General features: G+C 39.3%; 3 protein-coding genes across 4 annotated transcripts; 2 read left to right on the forward strand and 1 right to left on the reverse strand.

Annotated features, from left to right (window-relative positions):
- The first annotated feature begins 5,101 nt into the window (after positions 1-5,101).
- LOC126605074 (1-aminocyclopropane-1-carboxylate oxidase 1) lies at positions 5,102-6,569 on the forward strand. Its single transcript, XM_050272424.1, has 3 exons — positions 5,102-5,388; positions 5,494-5,714; positions 5,823-6,569. The coding sequence occupies exons 1-3, from the start codon at positions 5,287-5,289 to the stop codon at positions 6,415-6,417; spliced, it is 918 nt and encodes a 305-aa protein (XP_050128381.1). The 5' UTR covers positions 5,102-5,286; the 3' UTR covers positions 6,418-6,569.
- A 1,144-nt stretch (positions 6,570-7,713) lies between these two features.
- On the reverse strand, positions 7,714-10,044 carry LOC126605075 (uncharacterized). Of its 2 annotated transcripts, none has more exons than XM_050272426.1 (2): positions 9,267-10,044; positions 7,714-9,161 (listed from the first exon to the last, which is right to left on the reverse strand). In XM_050272426.1, the coding sequence occupies exon 2, from the start codon at positions 8,997-8,999 to the stop codon at positions 8,343-8,345; it is 657 nt and encodes a 218-aa protein (XP_050128383.1). In that variant the 5' UTR covers positions 9,000-9,161; positions 9,267-10,044; the 3' UTR covers positions 7,714-8,342. The 2 variants fall into 2 exon arrangements, with proteins under 2 accessions (XP_050128383.1, XP_050128382.1); XM_050272425.1 differs by having other exon boundaries at positions 7,714-9,173.
- Positions 10,045-17,944: 7,900 nt separating this feature from the next.
- LOC126605078 (tetraspanin-2) lies at positions 17,945-20,537 on the forward strand. Its single transcript, XM_050272428.1, has 2 exons — positions 17,945-18,657; positions 20,020-20,537. The coding sequence occupies exons 1-2, from the start codon at positions 18,156-18,158 to the stop codon at positions 20,325-20,327; spliced, it is 810 nt and encodes a 269-aa protein (XP_050128385.1). The 5' UTR covers positions 17,945-18,155; the 3' UTR covers positions 20,328-20,537.
- Positions 20,538-20,971: the final 434 nt, after the last annotated feature.

Raw genomic sequence — 20,971 nt, forward strand, 5'->3', positions numbered from 1 at the left:
CTTGAGCCTTTTGACGATGTAGGCAATGATTTTGGTCAAATGGGTAGAGGTGAAATTGGGGTGAGAAGCAAAGACCAATGCGAGCAGGCACAAAGACTCTTTCTTGACGGTAGGTTTGGGATCGACGGAGGCGTCGTAGAGGCAGTTGAGGAGCATAGGCAGGCCCTTAGGCGCGAGGGTTTGGATGATTTTATCGAGATCTTCAACGGTAATTTGGTACGTGTCTCCATCGGAGAGTTTGGAGAGGGAAATGAGGATTCTCTGCTTGAGCTCCACCATGGCCAGGTGGGTCGAGAAGGAAGAAGAAGCAGAGGACTTTGAAGAGGAGTTTGGTGGTTGCTGCTGCTGTGGCAGCGTTGTGGGTGATGGGTTTGAGGGCTTTGCCAATTTGGAAATTCTGGGTCTGGCAAACTCATGGTTTCGAGTTGATGTGGTATAGTTTCGGGGATGGATGTAAAATGGAAATGGGTTCTCTCTGATTCGGAGATTTAAGCTTTCCGACTTCGACAGTGAGAGAGGAACAACCAATGATGTTGCAGAGAGGGGAGAGAGAGAGAAGAGATTTGGATATGAGAGAGAGTGTTGTGTTTTAGTTTTTTCTCTTTCTCTCTGTAAATTGAATGGGTGTGTCTTTGAGTGTGGGTGTTGGATTGTTTGGTTCCTGGGTTTTCTTTGCAGATTCACGGCGGTGAGATTTGATGAAAAAATGAAAGAGAACAGACATAGTTTTTCGTATCGATTCCCACAGACGGCGCCAAATGTTGATGCACAAAACCGGAAGTCTTGGAATAACGTAAATCCGACCGTGAATCTACAAGAAATGTAAATAACACAAGATGTATCGTGGTTCATCCCAAGGTTTAGGCTACGTCTACACGGATTATGTATTTCTCTGAGAGTATTGTGAAGGAGAGGGAGCTCTAAATGAGAGTCAGAGCTTTGAGAGGATGAGGGGTTAGGCCTAAGAATTGGCCTCTAAGGGTGAGAATGAGGCTCTCCCTAATTGTGATGGTGATGGGTCATTTTATAGAATAATGGCTCCTCACTTATTACATATTTGTCCATTCATTTATTACATAATTACATTTAAGTCATCCGAGTATGTATACAAGATTTAAATACGGAGGTCCTAAGTATGATATAAACAGTTTCCTTTCCTCATCGTCGGAGGTGAAGTATCCGGCATAACCGTATCAGCATTATGCTATTGAAAAAAGACTATTGTAAAAGAACACAAACAGTGTTGCAAATAGGAAAAGGTTAATTTAACCATGTCCGTCATGGTGGTTGTGGAGAGGTACAGTGTGTGATCCATGGCATCTGTTTTAAGTTCTTGAGATGTTTAGTCGTTTTACATTTCAGGCTCTTCTTACTACGGTTGTTGGATACGCGCGCATGATGCAAATGATCTGTTGTACCTGGATCTTTTTCATGTAGGACTTTCATAGCAATATGCGTCTGCGTTTTTCATCTCATGTTTGGTTAGTGTGTATTGATTACTTCATTCTGGTTGGTTGTATTTTGCATGATACGAAATTCAATGGATTACGGTGTGCTTCATATCGTATTGCTAGCCTTTTGGTTTCTACTCACCTGGTGTTTTGCTTCTGATACTCGCTCATGCACCATCTTAGTGCATTGTGCGAACGAAAATAAGTCACTGAGTTCCCAATGACCTGGTTCTTCTCTTTCCTGCTCTTCAGCTCATAGGGTTACACTTTTCGAAGGTGTTAACTTTAGAGCGATTATCATCAAATTACAATCCGATCTTAGCAATGCCGCATGAAATTCACCCCGTATGATTACGGAATAACCTCACTAGGCCCTCATTTTATGTGGCTCTGACAAATATTTTGTATTTTAATCCTGATTTAAATCAATTTTATGTTCCTCCTCTGATTTTGTTTCTCCTGTTTCCATAGTAGTTACGTGCTATAATTCTTTTTTAAATATAGTTTACTACCTCCTGTGGACTGAATTGGAATCTGGTTACTATGGTTGTGTGAATTTGCCGGTTTCATGTTGGGATTCAGTATATCTTGTTGCTGGTTTCCCCTTCCGAATTAAGCTTCTATATAAGTTTTATGATAACTACTTTGAAGGTTGTTGGATTGTCATTTCCAAGCTGCTCGAGCGATTTAATTGATTCAGAGGATTCAAAATAGGCTGTTAAGGCTTGACCACTTTGATTTATGACCGTGACATTAATCTGTGATTGTGATACAATGATGATATTGATGTTTGATTTCACCACTTGTATTTGGGGTGTTTCAGATTTCTCGTTTTGTTGCTGTTCTCTGAGGTAGAAGTCAGCTTCAAGCATTTCTGCTTCATCGTCCGCGACCTTTAGCAAATTACAAGAGCACGGCGAAGGTCCTAAGAGACACCCTGCGAGAAACAATGCAAATATTTGAATATCTGCCAAAAACATAACTTTGAACGAAAATCTTTATAAATAGGGACCATGCGAGAAACGGGTTTCTTCTTCAAAATAGAGGAGATCCCTAAAATTTCTTTGTGGAATGAACAATACATCGCCTGAACGGGTAGAGTAGAAGACCTTAAATTCTCCGGGAACTCTTAGCAGCGGCTTATTGTACCGTCAGTAATAAAAAAGTTCACGGCACTTGCCGATCATTAGCGACGGGGAGTTTGCTATATGTGGGTTCACAATACACACCAAAAGTGGTCAATAAAAGTCTAAAACCGTTGCAAAGTCTGTCTATCCGCAATAATTAATCCTCGCTGACCACGCCCTATAGGAATCATCGAATCAATAACAATAAGTTCTGTTTGAAGAGGCTCGTATACGGAACGTCTTGAAATAATGCCAGGAGCAGGAGACTTAATCAAAATTTAGAAAATGAAAAGAAATTTTATTAGATCGTGTATAATACTTTGTACTACTTTTTATTTTTCTAATTGACATAGACCCAAGTCCTATATTAAAGGATAGCTTAGCTGGTAGAGCAGAGGATTGAAAATCCTCATGTCACCAGTTCAAATTTGATTCTTGGCACATGAGTAATTTGTATGAGTATATATTCGAAAAATTTATTGATATGGGTCGACAGACATATTCATTAATAGTATAAATTATGATACATATTTATCCATCTAAATGTCGGAGATATATCATTTTATATATCATAAGTATATAAAGTATACAAAAGAATTCCATTTTGTTTCTTGTTGTTCTTTTATTTATCCATAATGTGTGACTGCGTCTCCTCTTGTTGAGACAATACTATGTTATTTCCGATGCTTATATTAGTTTTATTTACGTTGTTTGTTGGAGTCATAGGAATTTCTTTCTTCAATCATGAAGGAATATATTTGGATATATTATCCAAATCGTTAAGTTCATCCATAAATCTTTTACATCAAAATAAAAAGAATCTAGTGGATTGGTATGAATTTCTCACAAATACAATTTTTTTTCAGTTAGTATAGCTTCTTTCAAAATCCTTATATCATTTTTTTTTATATAAGCCTTCTTTACAAAATTTGAATTTATTTATATATTATAGCGGAGTGTTCTCCCTATATGGGGGTAACTTGAAATCTTTGCTATCATCCACAAATATGCTTTGCACCAATACAATCTGAGAACAGAGTAGATATTCTAGAGTCAAGAAGCCACAAAAGCAACTAAATTTTGGGAAGGATTTATATATTATTCGAGCGATAGTTTGATTAATTTAATCTAAACTGTTATAAACGAGAGAGACATACTTCGAACCTTTAACTAACTTGATTACACCCGTTTTTAATGTCGAAAATTTCCACAAGACATAACTATTTAATAATTATTAACCTTTTGAGTCAAACAAGCCCACGTTACTTGTATCTGCTTTGGTTCCCGTACCTTCGCATGGAGCTTCTCCTTTGATGCATTCTTGGGAAGGCACAATTTATAAGATTAAATATTAAATCATTTTCAAGTCACAATTCAGAAGACATAATTAGGAACAATTCAGAAGATTAAATTTAAAATGTCAGGCCTTTCGAGATTAAATATTAACAAACTGTTTTTTATAAACATATCATACATTATTGGTTCTCAATTACAAAGTGTAATCCAAGTAACAAAAATATGAAAATTATTCACAATTTGGCAAATGGATTCTCTTCCAAGGATTGGATTTCGAGCGTGGAACGTCCAAACGGTTTGCCACTTCTCATCTGCAAGAGCTACAACAAGGTAATTTAACTTGAGGGTTATGTAAATCAACCGTTAGGCCTTTCACAGTAGATTGAAAAACTGAGTGTGATACTAATAATATAGAAATCAAACTTCTAGAGTAGGCCAGAAAATCTGAGTGTTATGAGAGTGATTCTTAATTTTGAGTTTAATATATCAAACTCGTGAGCGTAATACCTACACAATAAATAACAATAGAAAAAATAGGTAGTAAGCCAATCATAAAAATAGAGAAAAGCAAAAAGTGGACAATCCATATCAAACTCACCACTTTGATAGTAGTGTAATATGAAAACTCACGTTACCTGATTCCTACATACATGTATCACACTCACCTACGGTGGATATGCATCCCACCTAATCCATATCTGATCAGAGGGCCGATATGCATGGACATGCTGCATAATTACAAAGTTGACCAACTAAACCACTTCTTGATATATTGGTCAAGGTTCAACTTATATGCTTGATTTGGAGACTCTTTTGACTGATCCAACTAATGCTAAATGTAATCTGTGGGACAAAAGCGCCCACTGGCAGAGTTTTCAATCCGCAGTTTCTCTTTGCCTGTTTGGACGCAATGCATTCAGAATCACACAGCCCCTAGTTTTGCTTAAACGAAGAATTGCAATGCAAAAACAACTGATCAGAGTAGTTTTCAACAAAAATAAGCGTACAATAATGCCCACTTGACAGAAAGAAACTATATGAACAGGAGAGAAAAGGAGAGATGCACATGCTTGGAATTACAAGGGGTGATAACTTAATCCGGGAAAGTTTTACATGCAAAAATGAAAGACGCAAAACATCGTTTACGCCAAAGATCTCGATTGACTTGGTTAGATATTATGTATAAAACAACTATGCAGAATCACATGGGGTTTTTGTCAGTTGAACTTGGACTAGTTATTCCACTCTTTTCGAGGCATCCGACGAATTCGCCTCTAGATTAATCTGTAACTGCTACACAATCTAATCTAACTACCCTTTATTTAATATTGGTAATCACAGTGTTTTCTGGCCTATATATACTCCGTTGTATTACCTATCTTCTACATCAGGATCAGAGAAAGATAAGCGAGATGGAAATACCTGTGATAGACTTTAATGAGCTCAACGGGGAAGCAAGGAGCAAAACGATGGCTCTTCTGGACCAAGCTTGTGAGAAATGGGGCTTCTTCCAAGTAAAAACTATGTTTTCCTTTTCCATTTTCGTTTCCGAAATTTAAATGCATATCTGTTATCACATCGTTTTGAGTCTTGACGAATATATTGCTTGATATTTGCAGGTTGAGAACCACGGAATTGATAAGAAGTTGATGGACAAAGTGAAGCAATTGATAAATGAATACTATGAGGAAAATTTGAGAGCGAGCTTTTATAAGTCAGAGATAGCTAAAAGCTTAGATCAAGAAGTTACCTCGAAAGTAGACTGGGAAAGCTCATTTTTCATTTGGCATCGCCCCACATCAAATATTGAAGGGATTCCAAACTTCTCAGAGGATCATTGGTAAGTCAGTTATCAATAGGATGTTAGAAACCATAACTTACGAACTGCGAAATGACACTTTGAAATCATATGCATATATGTATTCTGACTAGTATGCATGAAATGCAGCAAAACAATGAATGAGTACATCGCTCAGCTGATTAAGATGGCAGAGAAACTTTCTGAGCTCATGTGTGAGAATCTCGGTTTGGAGAAGGGTCACATAAAGGATGCATTCTCTGGTGGCAAGGGTCCTTCTGTGGGAACGAAAGTTGCAAAATACCCACAATGTCCTCAGCCAGAGCTTGTGAGAGGACTTCGAGAGCACACTGATGCTGGTGGGATCATACTCCTGCTCCAAGATGACCAAGTTCCAGGCCTCGAATTCTTGAAAGATGGAGAATGGTTTGCAATTCCACCATCCAAGAACAACACCATGTTTGTGAACATAGGTGACCAAGTGGAAGTGCTGAGTAATGGAAGGTACAAAAGTGTTTTGCACCGTGTCCTGGCAGACAAGAATGGAAGCCGACTATCCATTGCTACCTTCTACAATCCTGCTGGCGATGCCATCATCTCTCCCGCTCCCAAGCTCTTATACCCCAATCACCTCCGTTTTCAAGATTACCTGAAGCATTATGCCACCACAAAGTTCTCAGACAAGGGCCTCAGATTCGAAACAATGAAACAAATGGCCGATGGCCATAACGGGTTCCTTTCCTAAAAGTGCCTCTCACATAAATTTTCTGTTTCTCAGTCATGAGTGTCTTCTTTCTCTCTTTCTTTTTCCGTTTCTTTAATGTTGTTATGTCATCCGCATGAAAGAGCACTCAAGAAGTTTATAGAAAGAAATAAAAGGAAAGATTTGGCAACGAATGCAACTATTTGTTTCTTCTTCATCATTTTTATTTCCTTTGAGTAGGGGTCTTTACACAAAATACTCGTATCTCATATGCTTTTAAGAGGAGGCAGTATACGATTTCATCATCTAGAAAGTTCCAAGCCAGCCAGTTTACCTAATAGAGATCTGGCTAAAAAGGCTTTGTTTTGCTCGGCTACTTTAGTCAATATAAGCTTGTGACGCTTCAAGAGCGGAGAACATTTGTTGACTAAGCATAACAAAAAGTTGCCAAAATTCAGAGAATTGGAAAAAAATTCTGGCCAATTGCTGAGCCTGGTAAACAATATGGTCATCTGAACTTTGTGTTGAATGAACATTATAATTCAAAATGCTTTGGAGCAGGGTAAACAATGATTCTGTCCATATCATTTTATCCGTTATCAGATATTGGTGGCAAGGAAGACAGATGACTCTCCTCTCATCTTTTTCTCTGCAGAGAAGCTTCTGAAAGAAGGAAGAAGCACGACCTGTGTGCGAGCTTTTCATGATGATTGGTAGGATTTTTACCATCTACACAAATAGGGTTAAAATCACACAAAATATTTGCAAGAATACAAGGTTATTGTAGTATAGATGCTTATGCAAGGTCGTTCTCCTCAATGACTATTTTAATAATTTATGTAGAAACAATTCCTAATTAACTACTTAGAATTAAAACTTGAGAAAATAGATTTTGAATTTGGGTAATATTAAAAACGAATTTTAATTAAAAATAAATATGATAAAAGAAAAGTGTTTTAAATACCAATTTAGAAAAGCACTAGGGTTTCACCATCACCTAGCAATCCTATGAATTTTTACCAATTACTTGAGATTTACACATGCCACTTTGAAGGTTAGGTTTTCCTAATTTATATTCTACTTGGAACCTCTAACATAGAACATATATTAAACATGCAATCGTCCGGACATTCAGATCAAATATGAACATGAGAGACTTATTAAGTTTTATGAAAACCCTTTGAAAAACCATGCAACATTTAAGACGTGGTGTTCATTTGAAATTACAATTATTAATCACAAGAAGCCAGCGTCAATTTCAGGAAACATTCCGACCAAAATTGCATCAAATTACTTTTCTAAAGATCCTAATGGTAGCCAAGCATTAAGACAATTAGATAGTTCAAAACAGTGATCAATAATTCAAAGCATGCATGCAATCAATCATAAGCAATTAAATAAAAATTACATATTCATGCTAAGGCTCAAGGCTTCACCCTAACAAAACGGATTAGTTATGCTGCTATGCCATTGCACAAACCCTAAAATTGTAGTCTTTTGTTCCAATTAGGAAACTAAATAGTAATAAAATATCTTAGAAAATAAAGTCGTAATTAAGCTAGATTTAGCCTCAAATATCCTCCAAATATGGCCCATGATAGCTTGTTTTGAATATCAGGACGTTCTGAACACATCTCCAGAAGGCCACGAACCCATCAGAGGCATTACTCTTTTATTTTATTGCCAGAAAATAACCGTTTGGTGGAAAAATGTGATATTTTGACACAATCAAGCTAAGTGACTCACGAACATCCTCCAACTGAAATTACTCTAAAATTCGTCCGTTTGACCATGTTTTGCTCCAGGGAAGTCGAAAGTCCTATATTGAAAGTCCAATACAAAGTATCAAAATTCTTTTAAAATATTAACCAAAATATACTAAGAATAGAGTTAAATATATAATATAAAATCCACTCATCAATGATCCTCGCGATCACATCACATATGGGATTATTGATGCCATTCCGTCAAAGAATCAGTGGAAATAAGAGTGCATATTCACAGGCTCTTTGATGAAGCTTGCGGTACTCCACCATTGCAGTCACTAATACTCGAGAAGCTGGTTCCTCAAGCACCAACAACTTGGGAAGGATGACCGAGCACAAAACCTGGCTTGGCCAAGTAAGCTCTTCTTTGCTTCTGCTTGTTAGATGAGAAAGTACAACTGAAGCAATCTCATCGTCAGCTAACCAAGGTTCAATCAATCCCGAAATTGTCAAAGAATCTCCTCCTTTGTCCAAGCAAAGTTCACGAATTTCATTCGCTAAGCCTATGGTTTTAGAATTTGCTTGAAAATCTGCAACCTGAGCTTTCAAATTAACTGCCGCTTTTTGAATTTCAGGTTCAAGATGAACGCTAACTGGGTCATCAATATTTATTTCCTCCAGAACATCATTCATAAACACGTCTTCATCCTCTCCAACTTGACTCGATGAGCCATCATAGTTTTCACAATTACCACTCATTGTCCTCGAATTCAATTCCTCAAGCGATATAGGAAGCCATGGTAGGACCAGATCACTGGAAGCCACGGAGTCCTTAAGCCAACTAGGCAAGGACTCAAACGCATCCTCCACGGAATCCAAACTCAAGCAATTAATCCACTCATAACTTGACTTAGACATTCCATCGAGCAGATTGCGTGAAGCCCTCTGAGCCCATAAATCAAGCTCCTAACTTCCACTCAAAACAGTCCTCGCCAACCTCGCCAAGTCCCGACCGCAAAACCCTTGACGTTCAAAATCCAGAAACGAAAGAATTCGCGACTGAACCATGTTCGGAAGAGTCTGTATAAAAACCTGTTCATCAAAACTCCAAATCAGTCGCCAAAACCCATTGAAATTATCATTAAAAAAAAAAAAAAAAGTAACAATTGGTTTTCGACCCTTCACCTTTCTCTGATCGAAGGCTAACCCGAAGTCGAAGAACGAGAATCTCTGGCAACGATCGAGTCCAGAGGTTTCATCAGCAACAAGAGGAAGGAACCGGTGGTGATTGGGGTAGCCGATGACGAGGAGGCGCTGAAAGATTGGTTTATCCACGCAGAAGCTTCGGGTTCGGGAGTCGGGGAAGTCAAGAAGATGTCGAAGAGTGGGACCCACTGCTCCATTGTCGCCCGCTCCGGCTCTGCAACACTATGTTGGGTTGGGGGTTTCAGGAATCAGAAGGGTTTTGAAAGGTTTAACAAGACGCGGGAAAGTTAAAATGTTTGTTTTGATTAACAAGTGATTGGATTATGGGGTTTTAATTTGAACAATACTTTAGGGCAGGACAAATTTGGGTACGGACAGCCGAACACGTTATGTGTAACATAGTTCTATAAATATATGAGATTTTTTTTTTTTTTTTTTGTATTTTGATCTCCACTTGAATTCACGTCAATTTGATTTATGTGAAAGTTGTTCTAGTATTGAGTTTTTCTCTTTGTGCGCACTTGAAAGTTGCAGTTTCTTGTCCAATCAGTTGTGATTAACGAATTTATGCTAGGACGTGTCTTAATCAACATGTTCATATTCTATCATACCTTATCCTCTCACCTCATACCCAAACCCTAGCTTTCTTGCTACAGCCGTCGGCTCTTGCTGTCGCTTGGGATCGGCAACAGCCCTTCCCCTCTCCCCCCACTTTTATCTTCCCCTTTCCTCTTCCCCTCCTCTCTTCTAATTCCACCCGCACCCACACTGTTTTGTTACCTCTCCTTCTCCTCCCTTGACTAGTGAGTCATGACCCCCTTTTTCCCCTCTGCCCTCCATCTCTGCCTGCCCCCATCTGTCTATCTCCTTTTTTTCACTAGTCACCAAGATGCCCAACTCCCCCTCTTTTTCCCACCATTTTTTCTGAGATTTTTGTTAAAGTTTCTTCCTAAATCCGTGATATGCTGTCTGATTTTTTGTTTTATTTGTGATTTGGGTTAGGATTTATGGTTGTGGTGGGTCAGATCCATCTCCTACTGCTTATTTTCCACGGTAGTTATGCGCTACTCCGTTGAATGTGACTAAACTGCCTTACTTGGTTTGATCTATGGCGATTCGATCCTATGGCTGCAATAAATCTCTCTAGAAGTGGTTTTGTCCTCATTATGAGGATTTGCTGTTTGATGGTTCCATTCTTGGATTAGTTAAGGTTTTTTTTATTTTTTTATTTTGTGTTTTTTTGTGCTGCATATCAGGCTGCGTTGTATCGCTTCAGCGAGTCGTTTGTGGCTTCGTTCTTGCAATGGTTTTTGTGGCTCTGGTGCTAGATTTGTTACATATGCCGTAATTATGGCCGATCTACACTGGTAGCTTATGGTTTTTGTGTGTTGTGGTAGCCCTATAGGGGTTTTCCTTATTAGCGAAGATCAAGATATTTGGACATATGAGAATTATACCCATCTAGCACCTCGATGCAATGTTGGTTGTACGTGTTTGTTCTAATCATTGAAATTCTCTATCGTTTCTATAAAAAAAATAATAATAAAAACAAAAACACAAAAAAAAAAAAAAAAAAAACATGTTCATATTCTAAATCACAATAGAATCTTTGAAAAATGATTAAATTTGAGATCATTTAGTTATCTATTTGTACTTAACAATCGACAATAATTATAACAATTACATCCGGTTGATTTCTTAATCATAATGATACAAACAATGTGTGAAGCCAAAAATAATCAAGAAAATTATGGAGGCACCCTCGAGGCACATCGGGATTCCCACGCGCATGCAACGGACAATAACGGCTCAATCAAGGAAGAGTCAAAGGTGATCAAATGGTATTTATTCAAAACCTTCTCATCACTCCTCATCAAATCCTCACTCAAAAGGTAACTCCCAATTTTCCTATTCAATTTGGGATTAATTGCCAAGTTAATTGCAACATATTATTTCACATAATATCTTGCAATTACACTCAAAATTTGACCAAAGGTGATCAAATGGTATTTATTCAAAACCCTCTCATCACTCCTCATCAAATCCTCACTCAAAAGGTAACTCCCAATTTTCCTATTCAATTTGGGATTAATTGCCAAGTTAATTGCAACATATTATTTCACATAATATCTTACAATTACACTCACAATTTGACCATATATGGCGTGCCCTTATTCTCCAAATAGGGCCGATCATTCCCCTATAAATAGCCATGGTTTCCCACTAAAATGCTAGGTTATTCTCTCCCAAAAAAATCCTAATCACTTTCTCTCTCAAATTCTAACTTTGGCATCGGAGATTCTTTGGCCAAAGCCCTTCCATTCATCGTGGGCGCATGAGGCTTTTGGCTTTAATCTTAAGTGTTATTATTTTGTATGTGCATTTTCGTCAAAGGAGAAGACGGCGGAAATTTGCATCCATAAATTGGTGCTTTCATTGAGAGTTTGATTCACACGCTCGAAGAAGACTCTCGCATTCAAAGTTTCTCATTTCTCGTTCGTTCATAAATTTTTCATACTTTCTTATTCCTAAAATTTTTTAATTCTTTGAATAGAAAGGAAAAATACAATGACGGAAAATCCGGAAACCACGACGAACGAAACTTCCTACATTCAAAGATTCGGATCAAATGATGGAGGACGAGACGTAGCCCCACCACAACGATCCACGAGGCTCAACGCGATGGCAAGATGAGCAACTTTGCCACCACGGAGTACCACCATCATGGCCGCCATGGGGACCACTGTGGCAATGAGGAGTGGGCCAACTCCATGGCAGTGGGACCATCAGGCCACGACCCAAAAAGCGCAAGCCCCGGAGGCAGCCCAGCTTGCTGCCACTTCAGCAGCCCAGGCCCAGCACACGTTCGCTTCTGCGGCCCAGTCCACACCGGCGATCCTACCCGACCTGTTTTTATGGTTTAGCCCACTCCAGTGGCCCGCCAAGCAATCCCAACTAGTCCAAGACTAGTTCAACCGTCCCGGCTTTAAATTTTTAGACTGACAATTGAACCGGGGTATTTTCACCACATTCCTCCGCAAATTTAACATATCCCAACTCAAATCTCACGTCTAGAGTCTATTACACTTCCATTACTCAAGGAGACGTATACCGTCTAAGCTTTTCCACCCCAAATGGAGAACAACACTTGTCTCGACAAGTCATAAAGTTGATAAGCGCCCTCACATAGAAGACTACCTTGGTGAATCAACTCTTGCAGCGTACCGAGATGCAGCGTGCCCCATACGAAGTGTCTCGAAGTAAGACAATGGCAGACGATGAACCTTTCCAACAACGTTCCAGCAAGCAACCACTCGACCAGTCACGAACCGAGCTTTCTAGCAGTGTACACTTCTGACTGGGCTGCCAAGATAGCGTATACTCTTGTCTTAGCGCGCGGAAGAGCATACATTCTCGGTTAGGCTCACAGATGAGCATACATTCACAGTTGGGGCCACACTCCGATAATCAACATGAGCAACCTTCCAGGCAAAGTGTTCATTCATGGCTAGGTCTGCAAGGAGCATCATCCACTTTACATCGGAGTAGGCAACACGACGAACGGAAATAAACAGTTACTCAATTAGGCTTAAGTTCAACCGGTAGCCTACAAGTAATTCGCTCGCCTGCTAGGAACAACCTAAACCATCAGGTCACGATTGGAGGTAGCCAAGAGCTCCGCTACCCCGATAAAGAGAAATTCAGGAAGAAGTATAGAGGTTCTTGATCGAGAGATTGCACGATTTCCAACGCAACGAGGTCATTGATGAGGCACTACAACGAGACATGACCAACATAAACATGTCATCTTTCATTGACAAGATTAAGCAGATAGAGCCATTCCATATACACTGAAGGATACAATGATTACTTCTGTTTTGACAAACTCAGCAACTCAGCCTAATCGTGCGTCGCGGGCAGACAGATACTAGAAAGACATATCGGCCTAACCATCAAGAATCAGGGGCATATCTTGTTTTCATCACAACTCCGTTCTCAAAGTCATGCCTACATGCTCCACAGCCCCCGACTGCCCTTAATTTGTCACCATGGCTCATAACCGTGCCGATCTTGCACCACGACTCCTAGTCGTGCCACCTTATGGCTCCTATTTGCGCCAACCAAGCCTACAAAAACACTTCAAACTTCAAAGAATCCAACGATGGAGCAGAATACAAGGCTTTACTAGCAGTCTCTACTAACGAAAGGCTTAGCGGTTGAGAAGCTTGCAATTCATTCATATTCTCGGCTAACCACCAGACAAGCCTAAGAAGAACATATGATGAAACATCTAAGGATGGCGCAATACTTGGAGAAGGTCCAGGGACAGCTTATTGTGCTTCCTATTTACACCCTTATGTGGGTTCCACAAGAAGTTCGAAGTTTCAAGTAGATCGTTAAACAAGACCTTACATGCTGAGGATTATTTCAGTTGTTCAGCTTCATCAGCTGCGCTCACGACGACTTCCATGCTCTCCAGTGCGAGAGGGTAAACCAATTCCCTGACACTCATATGGGTCTGCTCTCCAGTACAAAAGGATAAACTAATTGCTCTTTAGTGCAAAAGGGTAAACCAATTCCTCGACACCCATATGGGTATGCTTTCCAATGCAAAAGGATAAACTAATTGCTCTCCAATACGATAAGGTAAACTAATTCCCCGACACCCATCTAGGTCTCATCTCCAGTGCGAGAGGATAAATTAATTGATCTCCAGTGCGAGAAGGTAAACTAATTCCCCGACACCCATTTAGGTATGCTCTCTAGTGCGAGAGGATAAACTAATTGCTCTTCAGTGCGAAAGGGTAAACGAATTCCCTGACACCTATCTAGGTCTGCTCTCCAGTGTGAGAGGATAAAATAATTGCTCTCCAGTACGAAAGGTTAAACTGATTCCCCGACACCCATCTGGGTTTGCTCTCTAGTGTGAGATGATAAAATAATTGCTCTCCAGTACGAAAGGTTAAACTGATTCCCCGACACCCATCTGGGTTTGCTCTCTAGTGTGAGATGATAAAATAATTGCTCTCCAGTGCGAGAAAGTAAACCAATTCCCTGACACCCATCTGGGTCTGTTTTCAGTGCGAGAGGATAAACTAATTGCTCTCCAGTGTGAAAATGTCACATAACTAAAAAAATTGAATACTCGAATACCATCTAAGCATCAAATGATCAGGGGGCAGCTGCCACTTCACACTCAACAGTTCGCTTATCTGACATTTCATCTTCAGCAGCTCTGATCTTAGCAGCTCCGTCCTTGATTGCTCCATCTATAACAGCTGAGAAATCAAACTCAAGCAGTTTCCTTATTCTTGGCAAGCAGCCCAGATGTAGCAGCCCAAATTGTGGTCCATGCCACGCCACTTCCCCGGCCCATACAGAGCCAGCCCTTGGCTTCAATCAAACCGCACAGCATAAGATGTGGCATCTGCCACACCACCTTATCGACCTATGCCAAGCCGACTCCTAGCCCTTGCCAGTCGACGTACCACACCACCTCGACGACTGCCATGTGGTAGCACTACCCAAGAAGAAGACAAGGGAAATTAAGTTTTTCTTACATTGATGCGGCGCGGAGAAGACAAAGAAATCAACGGAATACGGTTCTTTGCACGGGCAAGCAAAGAAGAGTGCTAGAGGAGGGGGAACAAATATCATCTAGCTTTCTCTCTTTCTTGTAGGGATAAATAATTGCCCTCCAGAGTTGATTTAATCCCCTACTTAAGGTAGGCTTAAATAGGCTTTGGAGGTGATTTATTTCTCTTTCCTAAAAGAATCTAATTTCAAGTCCAAGTGGGAATTTGCATCAAAGTTGGAGATCTCTACACCTGCTACCCTTTCCTACAAGCAACCCAACAGGTGTGGGGGCATTTGTGAAACAAAAAATAATCAAGAAAATTATGGAGGCAACACATGTACTTTTGGGTGAAAATGACAAAATTATCCTCGAGGCACACTGGGATTCTCACGCGCATGCAACGGACAATAATGGCTCAATCAAGGAAGAGTCAAAGGTAATCAAAATGGTATTTATTCAAAACACTCTCATCACTCCTCATCAAAACCTCACTCAAAAGGTAACTCCCAATTTTCCTATTCAATTTGGAATTAATTGCCAAGTTAATTGCAAGATATTATTTCACATAATATCTTGCAATTACACTCACAATTTGACCGTATGTGGCCGGTCCCTATTCTCCAAATAGGGTCGGTCACTCCCCTATAAATAGTCATGTTTTCCCACTAAAATGCTAGGTCATTCTCTCCTCCAAAAATTCCTAAACATTTTTTCTCTCAAATTCTAACTTTGACATTGGAGATTCTTCGGCCAAAACTCCCCCAATTCATCGTAGGCATATGAGACTTTTGTCCTTAATCTTAGATGTTATTATTTTACAAGTGCATTTTCATCAAAGGAGAAGACGGCGGAAATTTGCATCCACACAATGTACACTATTTTTCACGCTTTCGGCTATAATGATATTTCAAGATATTACCATTGATTTTTTTTAATAATAATCATTATTTTGAGAGATTAGTAACGGTTTATCTAATCATTCCAGTTTGTGGGATCTAAGGTGATACTGTGAAAATCTAGAGAAGCTTTAGATAAGGAGTGAAATTACATGAAATATGTGAATATACTTTACAAATGTTGAATGAGCATGGTTATATATTCATGAAGTATTATATGGAGACAGGATATATATCCTAGTTTATCTTCAGGTTGGTGGTGAGGTGGAGTAATTGGGTTAGAGATTGACTAGCATATGGTAATCTCCAAATTATCAATCACACGATGATGGGATGAAATGCTATCATGGTTTGATAGACTTCTTTGACTTGTGGGATACAGATCCATTAGTTTGAACATTATCACAAAGTTTTCTAACGACTTTGGGACACATTGTGCATTTAAAGAGTGAAGGTTTATGACATAAGGGATTATTTTTTGGTGGCAGTGACATATCAGGACCGCATCAGCGATTGTTGTGACTACAGCAAAAAAGGAGTTATGGCTTGGACATCAGAGAAAGTAGCATTATAAATAAAAGAGGTTTTGCAACATGAAAAATTATTTCAATTCAAACAAACAACTCAAATGCTTTATGCGAAAATCGTAATCTATGCGAAATCTTCTCACAATCCTGAGATAAATACTAATTATCCTAACTTCTCCCCATCGCCATATATTCAGTTCGTCGGAACATCACTGGATTGGCAACCGGTTAGGTTCGTTGGAAGTATCTATCCAATTCTCAGCCAATGAAGAATCTTCGATTCCTTCGCTGAAAGATGTCACTTCATTAGCTTTCTAGCGAAGTAAAGTGTCTATAATTGGTTACTCTTATTGGTTACTTTCATTTGCATTTTGCATTTCGGCAAAAACTCTCATCTCCTTCGCCTTTATAGCTTGATACTGATTTGGCACACTCATATTCTCATGAATATAATTGAGGCAGCCGAACCTGGCACAGGAGATCCTGCAGTAAATTGGACAACTTTATCTTTAGATTCTAGATCCCTAGGTCAAGTGGTGTTCCTTTCTTTTTTGTAGTCGCTTGAGTGCAGAAGTCACAACACATTTGACACCATCACCACACTTGTTCTACTCGCTCGACTAAGCATGCCCGCTTTCACAAAGTTTTTTACAATTTTTGAGACTTGGGTTGATAAAAACGACTTACATCACATTGATATATGGATATTTCATATTTGATAATACAATAATTATTTAGTTATTTGCATATAAAATTAAATTGGTGACAAAAAAAAGAGATGACGGTATATCAGTTTCATATTGAGAGGACCTACGCATTGTTCCTCAAAATAGACCTTGATCAATGATCAATGTGAGTTTGGATGTGATGTTTCCAAGGACCAATCAAATCTATGCAACGTGGAGGCTTGAGCTCGAGTCACGTGGGCAAGCATGTTGTCATTACCGCGCCCGGGAGTTCTGTCTGTTGAGTGTGGGTGGGGCGTGTTTGTAATCGCGTCAAATGCGCTTCGGCTTTGGGGTTTGGCGAGAAACGCGGTTTCCACTTTTTTCTTGTAATTTCAACGACATGTAGTAAAGTTGCAAACTTTAGAAATTTTGTGATGGGTAGGATTTTTGTCAAAGGGGGAAAGTGTAACAAATTCCATGATAGGTCATTAAATCAAATTAATACTTCAATATCAATTCAAGTAAACTTTAAGTTAAATTTACCAAAAACTAGTAATTTAAGATAAGTGTTACTCTTTTTGTTTCTTGATTACTTGCATAGGAAATGAAAAAATTATCAATCTAAGGTCTGGGTAATGAAAGAATCAACATTGAAGATTGAGATAACACATTATAAGTTGAGGTAACATGAATCATCTCATCGTTGTAGGAAGATTTTGTGTTAGAGTGTGTCCGCTTAGGGTTGATATATTTTCTTTAAGATGGTGTAGACTACAATATTAGACATTCTCAGTTGTTCGAAATAAGATCTTACTTAAAGTAAAAATTAACAGTGTCTCAAACATATCATGCACTGTAATGCGTTTTAATTTTTTCATACGACGTGTGTTTAATTTTGAACATTACCATCTTGGCTTCTCCATTTTATATAAGTCTCTTGTAAGTCGATCACTTTGATATACCTTTTGAGTATTAGTGATTCTGAACATTATGCACACAAAAAATAAGACCCCCGACCCAAAACCATATAAAAACCCAAACCACCAATACAATTCACACCAAAAACAGAGCAAGAAGTAAAGAAACCAACACAAAACCCTTCCCCCACCGACTATCCCATCCCACTATCCATCCAATCCAATCCGCCCTCCCACACTCGCCCTTCCCTCCCTTCCTCCAAATTAGTCCAGTCCCACACCATGGGAGTGAGCAACAGGATAACTGCAACCCTCAACTTCATAGCCCTCCTCTGCGCCATCCCAATAATGTCCGCCGGCATCTGGCTGGCCTCCAAGCCGGACAACGAGTGCATCCGCTCGTTCCGGTGGCCGGTCTTCATCCTCGGCCTACTCATGCTGTTCGTCTCTCTTGCCGGCTTCATTGGCGCCTATTTTAACAAACAGGGCCTTCTGGCTCTCTACCTCTTCTGCATGGCTGCCCTCATAATCCTGCTCCTTGTCCTGCTCATTTTCGCCTTCACCGTCACGAGGCCCGGCGGCAGCTACGCCGTGCCCGGCAGGGGTTACAGGGAGTACCGGCTTGACGGGTTTTCGAAGTGGCTGAGGGACTATGTGAGGGATTCTTCGAATTGGCAGAAGATAAGGAATTGTTTGGCTGACTCCGATACTTGTCCTAAGCTTACACAGCAGTACATGTCGGCTGATCAGTTCTTCTTTGCTCGCATCTCTCCTCTCCAGGCAAGTTTCTCTCCCCAAATTTTTAAAGAGACTCTTTTTCTTTTTCTCAATTTTTTGAGAAATATGACTTTTTAACCGCCTTGAGTAACTTGACTTGGAGACTTTGATGAAAAATAAAGAACTCTATCATCCATTTGGAAAAGGGAAAAAAGCAGGCTAAAAGTGATTTCTCATAACTAAACTTGCTTCTAATTATGTTTGGCAGATAAGTTTTTAGTAGAAGCTCTCTTTGAACCATATACTTTTCTAGTAAGCGTTTTTTAGTTTTAATAATTTAAATGTTGTAATAAATAACACTTCTAGCATAAGTGCTTACGAGCATAAATATTTGTTATAAAAACAATCTCAAACGAGGCCAACTGCCACTATAAAATGGTGTTTGTTTTAGAATGAGATTATCTAATGATTCATCCAAACTGTTGTTTAGTTCCTAAATCTTTTTACTTTCCCAATGCCACGTTGTGAAGTGATCGCTAGAAGTTCAAAAGTCGGAAATTACCCGAAATTTATATATACAGTGAAGTAGAGTAGGACCCACCAATTATGTTTATATATTATTCCAAAGGCCCCACACCACATTGCATCCCTTCAACATGGTCCATGAATTAGCTGGAATTTCACTCCCCATGATACCTAACTTACTGAATTATTATAAGAAATCATGGATTGTAGACCAAATTAAAGTGAACAAAAATTGATTAATTGGGGACACATTTTGTAACTTTCCACTGATTGAATCATTGGAGAAGATTAGAAGGAACATCTTGTGGTCGTTGCCAGCATATTACACTCACATATTGACAAAGTTTGGTGATGTTTTTCTCTTTTTCCCTTTTCTATTTTTGTTACTAGGGTTCTTCACATATACGCCCCTCGAAACTCCATTTCATAGTAAAAACGGATCCCGCTTTGGACGGGGTAAAACCCTTGAATCCAATTGTCATTGTACTGGTGACGCGGAGATGTTATTATTATTGTAGTTTGGTTTTTTATTGTTTCTCATTAATATTATTAGTTCTCAGATGACTACGTTGATGTGTTGTTGGTTTTACTTACAGTCAGAACATTGTAAACCTACAACTATGTATGAGTAATGCTAGGAGACTAAATTTATAGGCCAAGTTTTGTAAACCAAATGACATGGAAGTTGATGATTGGATAATTACTTAAACGTTAATAAACGTGCTCATTTCTTATCGGTTACGCATCATTTAGTTTGCAATTTTAGTCTATAAATTTAGTTTCCCTGGGATTACTCACTAAGTACGGGTACATTTATGTAGTTTGAATTTCGAAGGGTTTCTCACAGACAATAATTATAGTCGGGGCGACTTTTCTAATTTGTTGTTGTTGGTTTTACAGTCAGGGTGTTGTAAACCCCCAACAGTATGTGGATACAGCTATGTGAATCCAACACTGTGGATAAACCCAGTGAACACAGGAGCTGACCCGGACTGCTTGCTATGGAACAATGACCAGAACCTGTTGTGCTACAATTGCAACTCCTGCAGGGCTGGACTGTTGGGGAACCTGAGAAAAGAATGGAGGAGAGTCAATGTCATCCTCATTGTGGCTGTGGTGATCCTCATTTTCGTCTATCTCGTCGCCTGCAGCGCCTTCAAGAACGCCCAAACGGAGGAACTCTTCCGTCGGTACAAGCAGGGTTGGGTTTAACCAGCTTCCAAACACAACCCTATTTCACGCATCACCTAAACCTTCCCTCTGTGTTCAATTTCTTATCTTTTGATGACTTTTGATGAGTCCTTGTTTGTCACTAGTGTAGTCAGTGTACATATTCGTATGTTCTTTTTCTATCTAGACTGTATGGATGGATATATAATTGACAGGCAGTGAAGTTCTAGTATGATGTTTAGTTTTCAAATACTCGTACACGACTATTTGGTTCTGGTTTAGCAGCACTCAATTTCCACTTTGTTAAAAGAGGTTTGAAGTTCAAATCGCATGAACGACAGTTGTTGATCACTCGATCACTTTCTCTTTTAGTGAATAAGAGAATCGAATCTCGTTGACAACTCTTTTTTTTCTCGTCTTTTTTTTTAACTGGTATAAGATGCTTCTGTTTCAGTGGTCCTTGCAGCCTCTTGGACAGATCGATCTATGTGCTTTGAACATGTATGGCAATTTGGCAGCATTTTGCAGCTACCCTCACGCGCGCACTCTATTTCATGCTTACCATCCACAATATGCACCGACTTTGCCGACTACGGAGACAAAACTTCGCAAGGAACAAGGTGATCAATATTTATAGTTGTAAACCCAAGCTAGAATTTTGGGTTCTGTTTTCTATTTATTGACGC

The sequence above is a fragment of the Malus sylvestris genome, chromosome 15 (genome assembly GCF_916048215.2).
Source record: "Malus sylvestris chromosome 15, drMalSylv7.2, whole genome shotgun sequence".
NCBI lineage: Eukaryota > Viridiplantae > Streptophyta > Magnoliopsida > Rosales > Rosaceae > Malus > Malus sylvestris.